At 43.5% G+C, this 11,440-nt stretch overlaps 1 protein-coding gene across 1 annotated transcript; it reads left to right on the forward strand.

Annotated features, from left to right (window-relative positions):
- Positions 1–306: 306 nt before the first annotated feature.
- Positions 307–11,103, forward strand: WEE1 (WEE1 G2 checkpoint kinase). The gene is given in 12 exon segments (XM_040607848.1): positions 307–1,006; positions 1,008–1,064; positions 3,098–3,306; positions 3,773–3,839; positions 3,923–4,095; positions 5,030–5,151; positions 5,825–5,971; positions 6,367–6,462; positions 6,544–6,629; positions 6,872–7,042; positions 7,134–7,279; positions 9,671–11,103. Coding segments are annotated over 12 exon segments (1,938 nt in total). The 5' UTR covers positions 307–493; the 3' UTR covers positions 9,822–11,103.
- The last annotated feature ends 337 nt before the right edge of the window (positions 11,104–11,440 follow it).

An 11,440-nucleotide genomic window follows, 5' to 3' on the forward strand; every position in this document is an offset into this window, starting at 1 on the left:
GCGGTCGTGCCGTGCCGCGCCGCGCTCCCCGGCGGTGCGGTGCGGTGAGGAGCAGCGCGGAGCAGCCCCGGCCGTGCCCCAGCTCCGCCGCCCTGGGCGGGGCCGCGCCCGCGGCTAAGATGGCGCCGCGCCCGCGCCTCACCGGGCGGACACGTTCGTGCGGCCGCCCGGGGGCTGGTGTCGGGTGGCGAGCCCCGCCCCCCCCCGCTCGCGGCGTTCGCGCCAAAGCGCCCCGTGACGCGGCCGTGTGTAGGGCCGCCCCCGCCCTCCGTGTTTTCAAACCGAGTGGGCGTGCGCGATTGGCTGGCGTGCGCGCCACGTGAGTAACGGTCGCGGGAAAGCCGCGGAGTCCGAACGGCGCGAGGCGAGCCGTGCCCGGGGGCAGCGCCGCGCGGAGCCGCCAACCGCCGCCGGGACGCAGCGCAGCGCCGAGCGGAGCGGGGCAGCGTGGGCGGCCGGGCGCGGCCGGCAGCGGGACTCGCACCGAGCCGCCATGAGCTTCCTCAGCTTGCAGCAGGCGGCGCCGCCGCGGCGGGTCTCGGCCCGGCGGGCGGCCGCCCCGATCCGGCAGAAGCTGCTGTTCCTGAGCGGCCACAGCGACTGCGAGGAGGAGGAGGAGGACGAGGAGGAGGAAGGCGGCAGCAGCGGCAACAGCACCGGCGAGGACTCGGCCTTCCAGGAGGCGGACTCGCCGCTCTCGGCGGCTCGTACCCCGGCGCGGGGCGACCCGCCCCTGCTGGAGGAGAAGGAGGAGGAGGAAGAGGAGGAGGAGATGGAGTCCGCGGCGGCGCCGCTGCCGGACGAGGGGGACTCGTGGGAGGAAGAGGGGTTCGGCTCCTCGCCGGTGAAGTCGCCCGGAGCCTACTTCATGGCCGGCTCGCCCTCGCCGCCGCCCCCCCACAAGGGCCGCCGCTACTGCGGGCGCTCCCCCCCGCCCCCGGCGGCTGGCGGCTACCGGCTGCGGGGCGAGGAGTGCAGCTCGCCGCTGCCCGACTACCCCGGCACCCCCCCCCCACAAGACCTTCCGCAAGCTGCGCCTCTTCGACACGCCGCACACCCCCAAGGTGAGGGGCCGCGGGAGGCGGCGTGCCCGGCCGTTGGAACGCGAGGGTTAGGTTAGGGGGCGGCGGGAGCCCCGCCCCGCCTGCCCGACGGTGGGCCCGGCCGTTACGGTTACGCAACCGGCGGGGGGGCGAGCTCCGGGCGCCGGTGGGCCCGGGGGAGGGGGGCGGCTGCGGGCGCCGCGCCCCCGCGTGGCTGCCCGGCCCGGCCGAGTGCGCCCGCGGGGCACGGCGGGGGCACGGCGGGCCCTCCCGGTCGGGCTGCCGGCGGGGCGGGGGCCTGCACCGTGCCCCGCGGCGGGCGTGGGGCGAGCCCCTTACCCCAGCACACCGAGACACGTATTTACACAGGTATTGTTCGTACCCAAAAAATACACCGGCACCCTGCTTTTGCAATATTTTGTGGAACGAGGTAGGCGAAAGTAAGATATTAAACTCTTCTAGTTAAGGGTTTTAGCGTCCTGTGTGTATTTGTACCTTTATAACCAGGAATTTAAACTTGAGCTGGGTTTTGCTCCTGCCAGCCGGGGCTGGGTACGCCCCGTTGGGGGCTGCCGCTGCTGTACCCTGCGCTCTTCTGCATCGGTTGCCGATGCTGTTAAACTGAGGGATTTGAAAGCTTAAAGGGGTATGTAGCTCTTAACTCTGTCAATAACAGACTTTAGGAAGGCGTTTCAACTTTTGAACTCGGCCCTCGTGTAAAAACGCCGGATAGCGAATTTAAATCTAGTGATAATAGGCTTGCTTTCTTCATTGCTTTTCCTATAGCCCTTTAGAAGTAATCCATGGATAATCCCTGTGGATAATCTCCCAGAGGTCTATAGACTGAAAACACTACTGACTTAAGGTGTGAGGAAGGCAGCCTTGTTAATTGGTTTTCTACAGCTTCTATCAAACGAGGTTTCACTGGTAGAAATCAGTGGTATGTGTTCGGAAGCCATAGAATTGGTGATGATCTTGTACCGAGTGAGGAGGAGACACTTCAGAGAAACGAGTCTTGTGGATTGTGACACCAAAAAACAAGGTCTTGACACTGCGGTTCAATGGGATTCTTAAAATTAGGTGCCCAAATTCTACATGAGTTATCTTGGGAAAGGTTATTTTTGGAATCTGGAAGAATCAGTTGGTTAAGGTGTCCAGTGGAAATACTGAAATGTGTGTTGAGATACACACACAGTATTAAAGGTCATTATCTAGTCTAGATTTGGGGAGTGCATGTTGAGATTCCCAACTACTGAGCTGGCTTCCCTATGGTAGTTTAGTCTTTAGTGAAGTCACATCTTTATTTTGAAAGGTGCTGCTAGGATAAGGCAGTACTCCTGCTTGTGATCCAGTAAGTCATTGCTTGGCATCCTCACCAGGATGTCTGAGACTCAGGTGCGAACTTCCCTGCCTAACTGGGAGAGGTTTCATCACTTGCCTGGAAAATGCCTGGTTGTGGCAAATTACCACCAGAAAGATCTGTTTCAGGTATTGAACTGACAGCGTGATGTCAGGTGCTGTCAAATTTTGATCAGTTTTTTTGTAGATCCGTGAGAAGCTATTTTCTTTCATTAGCTCCCTTTTCCCCTCCCCCCCCTTTGCCCCCTAAATTTGTAGTCACCAAAGGTAATTTCCTATGTCTGATGTACCTTATGTATCTGAAAGTCATGGTGATAACAGCATGGGATGGTCCACCAGTTTCATCAGTTCTCATTTCATGGACAAAGAATTGTCCAAGAAGTTTTAAGTGATGACATGATTAAAGACAGAAAAATACTGCTGCCATAATCTTTCCTGTCTTTTAAAAAATTATTTTAACATTAAATGTTTCCTTTAACTGTTTTTGTGTAGAGTGTAAAGCCTAATAGTTTATTTGGAATTCTTTATGATGGCAATGCAGGGATTTAAACAACTCATGCTAACTTTGATTAGACAATATTGTAATGATGGCTTTTGAGCATGACCCCACTGTTGTATGTCTAAAGCAATACTGAGGCCATAAGTGTGTTGTCCTCCACGACCTTTTGGTTTGGTTTTTTTTCCCCCTTAAATAGAGTTTGCTTTCGAAAGCACAAGGAATGGGTTCCAGCTCAGTCAAACTTCGAGGAGGCTCTCTATTTATGAATGTTGGGAAATCAGAGAAGCAAGAAGAAGATATTAGACAAACGCCTCATGTGAACATCAATCCCTTCACTCCTGATTCCATGTTCCTTCACAACTCTGAAGGAAAGTGTCGCAGCAGGAAGAGAACGCACTGGAATGAGTGAGTAACTTGTGTCTTCCTTTGTTAAGCTTATCTTTAGAACTACTTTTAGCTGCAGAAGTCCTGTTAGAAATTGCTTCTGTGGAAGTATTTTTCCTTGCAAATTGTTAGTGATGCATAATATAGCTCTGCTTTGAGGTGCACATTATGAAATAACCATTTAGCATGAGATCTTTTGATTAGTATACAGGTCTCTTTTTACTTGACTGAATGAGCTATGGACAGAGTCTTTTCTTGAGGGGAAAAAAAGACATTAAATACTAGTATGAAACATGAAGACAGAAATTACAAAGATAGTAGCATGGTACCTTTATTTTATGAGTTTGTGCTTACAAATGTCTAGCATTTGGTTAAACAGGTGGAATGGGAGAATTAGAGCTCAAGAGCAATTAACAGCTGCTAGACTTCAGTTTTAAGTTTACTTAAGCCATATTACTTCTGCAAAAGTAACTGGTGTGAATTTCAGCTCTTGTGGAGAAGACATGGAAGCAAGTGATGGAGAGCCTCAAGATGAGATTATCAGACCTGCTAAGGTAATTAATTTTTAGAACTTAATATCAAGTTTGGCAGCTTGTGGATCTGCAGGTCAAAGTATTTTCCTTCCTAATCTTTGCAGAGGATAACAATAACAGAAAGTAATATGAAGTCACGGTATGCAACCGAATTTCATGAGTTGGAGAAGATCGGATCTGGGGAATTTGGTTCTGTGTTTAAATGTGTGAAGAGGCTTGATGGCTGTATTTATGCAATAAAGCGATCCAAGAAACCCTTAGCTGGCTCAGTGGATGAGTGAGTATATCCTGCTATTAAAAGTTAAAAGTCACCTCTTGATGCTTCTTCCTCCCATGTCTCTTTGTATTGGTGTCTAAAGAAGGCATTTAAGAGAAAAGTATAAATATACTTTAATTAAATATAAAACAGATACAATTTTTAAGTCACTTTACATTGGGTTGTTGGTTTTTTTTTTAAAATACTGTGCAGTACTGGGGAGGAAAGCCTTCTTGGCCTGCCTCTCTCCTAGCAGGTGACTTTTATCATCTGGAAGGTAAGAGTAATGCTTACATGCGTTAATAGCAGGAGGGACTATATGAATAAACTGGAGTGATGATGGTTTGAGAGATGAAAGAGAAGCAACATTCCCAACTAAGTCTCATCCTTGTCAACTTGAGTGACATGCAGATTACTTAAGTCTTTTTTGGGAGTATTTCTTGTCATTTGTGAATGAGCTTACAATTCATTACTCTTTCCCCCCCTCTGTTGTAATAGTTATAATACAAAACTCCACAAGTTTGAGTTGCTCAAAATTGCAAACCAGACTGACACACAGGAAGTTAGGAATGTTGAGTTCAGTCATACTCCTGGCTTATGATGATCATTATTTTTTTTCCTAAAACTTCAGTGATGCTTTTCAAAGCTTGCTGCTGCTGCTGGTTGGAAAGTACGTAATTGAAGTGGCAGCTCGCTCAAGAATTACCTGCAACAAAACCTATTTTTTGATGTTCCCATATACTTAGTCTTTTAATACAATTTAAAACATTTTAGCTGTTTGGATGTAGATACGTGTCCACCCTAAGGTGCCACAGAACTGAATGTGAAGATTTTAAAATTGAAATCTGAGCTGGCAGAGGGGCATGATATTATAATAAGTGTTTCTATCAAGCTGAAATTGGACTTAATTTCCCCTCACGTTCTTGTGTGCTGTTATTTTTTGTGACTGTAACAGGCAAAATGCTTTAAGAGAGGTCTATGCACATGCAGTTCTGGGACAGCATTCTCATGTAGTAAGATACTACTCTGCATGGGCAGAAGATGATCACATGCTTATACAGAATGAATATTGCAATGGTAAGTAAAGTTTACTGCTTGTTCTGAACTTACTTTAAAAAAACCCCACCCTTATTTTTGAAGGTATTGCTACAAATCCCTAGCACTGATCAGGAAATAACTGACCTACATGTAGCTCATGTCATTGCTGTCTCAAAAGTGTCTGGTGTTTCTTTCTGTTGGAAAAGGTGTTACCAGATACATGAAGCAAAAACTATACAAAATTGCAGACAAAAAGTCTTAAGTGTTCAAGAATATTGGAAATACAGTGAGGTATTTGCAAGCAGCAAAACTGTTCTTCTGTACAACAGTACAATTCGGAATAAGAGAAAATTAACGGAGGATTTCCTTTAAAAAGGGAGATGGACCTGATTTCTGAAGCTTTTTGCTACAGTTGGTATCCTGCCAGAGATATGGAAGAGGGATAGAGGTTCTTTTTTCCCTTGTTTTGTTACCATGTTTATTTGCACAGCAACTACAGCAGAAAAAGAAATGTATTATTTAATGTGTCTATAAGGAGGGGAGTAGTACTGCACTGGATTTTACACTTCGTGTGTTTCACCAGCAAGTTCTTGGTGGTATATTTACTGTCAAATTTGGAAGTCAGTTGTACTTACTTTTGGCAGCAGGTTGTCATTGCTTTCTCAACTGTTTGATGTAAAACAATACGTTGCTTTCTTTAATGTTTATTTAGGTGGCAGCTTAGCAGATGCCATAAGTGAAAATTACAGGAATATGCATTATTTTACTGAACCAGAACTGAAGGACCTGCTACTTCAGGTGGCTCGAGGCTTAAAGTACATTCATTCCATGTCACTGGTGCACATGGATATCAAACCTAGTAAGTTTGTAAACTGCTTTACTCTATATTGACAACTTCCTTAGTTAATTTAATCTGCTGTAGAAAAACAAGCAGTTTAGCCACACCTAACTAACTGTAAATTCTTCACTGAAGTTCTAAATAGCAGTACGAAGATGTCAGTTATAAAATTGGCTAGCGAACTCAAACTGTTGAGTTTATCTTGGGTCCTGTTTTTGCAATTGACTCCGCTTGCGTAACGCTTGGCTCCCCTCCCAGCAGAGGGCACAGAGTAAGTTATAATTTCTCACTGTACGAACTGGGTGTATATATACAACTAAAACTTCTGTGTGGGTAAAGCAAACTGTTGTAAAACTAGATGAAGTAGAAATTCGACAGAAATGTGGGTTTTTTTTAACAGTTCTGCTCTTTTTCAGGTAATATTTTCATATCAAGGACATCTGTCCCAAGTACAACTTCAGAAGAAGGTGATGATGATGACTGGTCATCTGATAGAGTCATATTTAAAATAGGTGAGAAGCAGTACACTTGCACTTGGAAGAATTGCATTGTCTATTTATCTTCTGAAAATTAACTTTCTTTTCTTTTTGCAGGTGACCTTGGTCATGTAACTCGAGTATCTAGTCCGCAAGTCGAGGAGGGTGATAGCCGTTTTCTTGCAAATGAAGTCCTGCAAGAGGTAACTCTTCTGTTTGTGGAAAGCAGCGATGTTAGGTCTGCATGCGGTTCGGAGTAACCAGCTGCTGTCTGCCGCCTCCTCGGTGGAGGAGAAGCTTCCTAAATGGTATCCTCTTGAGCACTGGTAGTACTTAAAGGGGAATATAGTACCATGGATGAGTTCAGTGCTGAATAGTTGTCTGTTAGATTTCTTCTTCCACTGGGTAGTATGTCTAGTAAATTTATTTTTCTTTCTTTTTCAAGAACTACACTCACTTGCCAAAAGCAGATATTTTTGCTCTTGCTCTGACTGTCGTTTGTGCTGCTGGGGCTGAACCACTTCCAACTAATGGGGATCAATGGCACGAAATTCGACAAGGAAAGCTACCTAGAATACCACAAGTGCTTTCTCAAGAATTAACAGACTTACTAAAAGTAAGAGCTCTTGTACTAGAGGCTAACCGGGTTAGTGTAACTTTCTGTATCACTGGCCTTAACTAGAATGCCTTCCTTTCTTTTTTCCAAGGTTATGATTAATCCTGATCCAGAGAAAAGGCCTTCAGCTGTGGCACTAGTCAAACATTCAGTGCTTCTCTCTGCTGCAAAAAAGAGTGCAGAGCAGCTCCGGATAGAACTGAATGCTGAAAAATTCAAAAACTCGCTCTTGCAGAAGTAAGTAGTTCTCTGGGGTTCTTAAATGTATGAAAGCCCATTAGGAAATAAGTTACGATAGCGGAGTGGTGATAACACAGGACCCTCCGTGTTTCTGCATGAGCTCACGCATCTGTATGCGCGTACACACCTGAGTACAAAGTAGGTTATGCAACTCTGAAAGGAACTTCTTGAACACTCTAAGGGAATCTCAACTACGCTATTAGTATTCAAGGCATACAAAACATTACAGTTTTTAAAAAAACATTTCAAGCATAACGTGTACTTTAGTGACGTGTATAGTGTAACTTATATTTCTGTTATTTGAGCCTTTGTTTTCCTAGGTCATCTGTGCGTTGAAACATGTTGGAAAATGTAACATAAATAAGCTGTTTTGAACTTAAATGGCACGTCACGAGTGGTGTTGCACTCGACTTGTAGGTTACCGGAGAATCATTTGTATCAGGAGGTCATCTTCTCCTACCCCTTGCTCAAACGCTCAACTCTGAATTAAAGCTTTGATGAAGACGTTCTTTTTAGGAAAGTCTGATATTTGCTTAAGTTTCAGAGAAAGAGTAAGTTAAGAAGAAGTCATCTGAGTCTTGCACTGCAGTTGACCTTGCACGTGTTATGCATAATAGGCAGGCTTTTATGAGAGAATATAGAACACCAATTAATTTCTGACTGGCTCGTTTTGAATGAAGATGTTAACTTTGCGCTTGGCTTCTCTCCACTGCTTTCTGCTTATCTTGCCATTGCTACAGTCTGAATGTAGCCAGGCCTGCCATTTTAGATGGTTATCTTTTATAATCTCATGAATTATACTGACTGCAGAAAGACTAATTAGACAGCTTGTGCAGGTTATTTATTCAAGGACAGATTTGCTGAGGTTGCTTGCTTGCTTCTATAAAGACAACATGTTTTTGTGTTATGTCAAAGGGAAAGTTGGCAAAACTAATTACTTTGTGAAGACTGCTTATGGCCTGGCAACAAGTAGAGTACATCCTTATATAGTAACTGTAAATCCAAGTATGATTTAAAAAAGAACACTTATCCACAGTAATTTTTAATGTTGTGTTGGGGTAGTGTCCTATGAAATAGTTCAGGTAGGTATTTCTGGGTTATTTTGGTTTTTTTAAAACACTCCTGCATTTGACCCATTTAAGATAACCTTTGTGTATGTAAATAATCATCAGCGGAAGGAATCCTTGTGAGGAAACTCAGCTTTTCTACTGTCGTCTTCTTCAGAGGAAGGAAGAATTTGAGAATAGACTTCTAGGGAAGAATGGAAGAATATTGTAAAACTTCGCTTCCTGGTAACAGTGTCGGGGGTGGGAGTGCACATGTGTGCATTTGTGACAGATGTTAATTCTTCAGGGAAGATGACTAAAAATTGATCGCATTCTGTTGCAGTAAACTGTAATGCTTTGTCTTACAAGAATGGGAGTAGCTTATTAAACTAAACCACGTAACTAAATACACCTACACCAATATGCAGCAAGCTTGTTAAATTTGATCTTGCTTTGGACTCCAGGTGTGAAGTGAGATTACAAATACCAGTTTTTAATGGTACAGAAAATTCTTTGAGGGATAGTTTGGGATAGGAGAAGGAAAAGAGTATAGGGGCAATGCTTGCACTTAGCCGTATGTCAGCATTTAAGGAAAGGAGAAGGCGGCTGTGTGGGGAAACCCTTCATTAAAGATAACTTTGCTTTTTAGTCAGACAATTTCATAGTTTTATCCTGAGTTTTCTTTAACTTTAGTCCTCAGACTGAGTATTGGTAATTCTCTGAAACAGGATAGTTGACTTGAGTGATGCACGGGGACAATGTCCTGTACTACCTTAGTGATTCAGACTTGCAGTTTTGGGCTCAGATTTTTGTTAGGCAAAAGAGGTTTAGGTGGTGAAAAGCTTTTGATGTGGGTATGCAAAAGAAAAAGAATGCTTCCTGACTTGTCTGTTGCAGTTATTTTCATCTATGTTCATCCAAGTGTGTGTGTCTGTCTGAATCTTCCACAGAAGTTCAGTTGTGGTCAAATGCTTCATTCGGGCAAGCTCAGTAATTGGGTTTTCAGTGATTTATCATACGGCTTGTACTAGAAAGTAAACAGCATCCTATCGTGTTCTGGTAACTGAAGTATTTGGCTGCTTTGTAAGAGGCTAGATTTCAACATCTGAGTTGTGTGAATTTGTCATTTCCTTCTCTTGTTCAAAAGAAAGAACATCTAGGCAAGTAATGAACATCCCGCTTCTGTCCCCTGGGTTGTAAACCGGTGGATGCGAATGATAATGGTCTTAGTGTGACTTAAATTGATGGCAAGTCTTCAGGTTCTGAACTGCTGTAATGCATTTGAAGTGCTTGTAGTCCTTACTGATACTGTTGCATAAGTGTGACTGTCAATGTCTTGCAGAGAGCTGAAGAAGGCACAGATGGCAAAGGCTGCAGCTGAGGAGCGAGCACTGTTCACTGACAGAATGACAACTAGATCTACAACACAAAATAGACCATCTCGACTGATTGGAAAGAAAATGAACCGCTCAGTTAGCCTTACTATCTACTGAGTATGGAGGCTGAAAGAACTGCTGAGGATGGCTATAGCATCTCTGCCAATCTGAAGCCTAAGGAATTGAAGGAAGCATTCAGTTCCTGGCTTCTTGTTCTGTCTTTGATCAGTGTCACTAGTTTTACAGGAATTGCAAGTTTTTACTTTTATAATATGGCTTATTAGCTGTATTAACCATTTGAGTTAATGGACTCATTTCCTATGTTGTTTATAGAGGATCCTGGATGTTAATCCATAAGCCTTTCAGTTACACTGTTAGATGTTACATCGTCCCAGGGTTAACCACTATAGTGGTGTGCTGCTTTGTAGCGTTATGGCATTGTAATAAGTAATATCCCTGATGATCTTTAAGAGGGAGAGAGGGGGCCTTGCTTTGATAGTTACCAATTTTTGTTGTTGGTGTTTTTTTTGTTGTTGTTGGTTTTTTTGTTGGTTTTTTTTTTTTTTTTGTGAGCGAAGGGGAATAAATTTTGAAAGGCAGGCTTTAAGGCCACCTATACTCAATGTACCTGATGTCAGGTAGACTTTTATTGTGAATTTTATTTGTATATTCAACTGGGAGCACTTTGTAGGCATTGCATAAACCACAGCTTAGAAACCTGTGGAATTAAGTGCCATGTGGAACTGCTGCTATTTTTAGTTTGTTGTTCTTGCTGTAAAGTGTAGCATTAAAACAATCATTATTGTGTTAATAGGCTTCTTGTTAAAAACAATTACGTGAAACAAATCGAAGCTGCATTTTAGTAAAGGCAGCATTTTTTCTCTCAAAGCTAGTGCATTCTGAAATAATGCACCAATGTAATATTTGGACTCTGTATTAGTGTAGTGCAATTGTTAATGTCTTGGCTATTGATGTTTTGTAATTTTCTAATAACATTCTCTTAAATGTTGGTGTTCTCTTGAGTTGTCCATTCTTAAGACTATTGTATTTTTTTTTTATGTTGGAGTACTTGTAAATAATTGTTTAGTTTAAGTGTTTGGGTTGTTCTTCATCGTTTATGTACATAAAGTTTGATCGTGCTTATAGTATACGATACTGAAACTGCAGTCAGAGTTGCCAACAGACAAAGCTTAACTATTGAGTTTTAAATTCTAAAATGAACAGAATGTGGCCGTCAGAGTCTGTTCCAGTGTTGGACCTAGGCTGACAGATGTTGCTAAAAAATAGAGCTGTTTCAATTACTGGCTTGTCTCTTCAATAATTATAGTTTAAACAATGTTTCCGATTTGTGCTCTATTCATACTAGTGTTGAATTTTAATATTAAAAGGTTTTGTTTAATATTGTCTAACACTTATTTAACTCTATAGTTGTGAAAATAAAATCATTGAGTCAGGAATATACTGTGGCAAGTTCTCATCAGATCTGCTTCTTGCTCCTGCATAGCGCTTGTGGAAGATTTTAAGTGGAACTGTGAAGATGGAGAACTGGATGAAACCATGTGAAGAAGACCTGGATCTGAGGTAAGGAGGAAAACCATGAATTGCTGAGAATGGGAAGAGAACTTATTTAGAAGGTGGGAAGAAAACTGGGAGAAATTGGAATAGTTCAGGGAACACAATAACAGCATGTTCTGTAGCATGGATGCAGAATACTTCTGCATTTCTATTCTGCCTCA

This window comes from Falco naumanni, chromosome 10, assembly GCF_017639655.2.
Source record: "Falco naumanni isolate bFalNau1 chromosome 10, bFalNau1.pat, whole genome shotgun sequence".
Taxonomy (NCBI): domain Eukaryota; kingdom Metazoa; phylum Chordata; class Aves; order Falconiformes; family Falconidae; genus Falco; species Falco naumanni.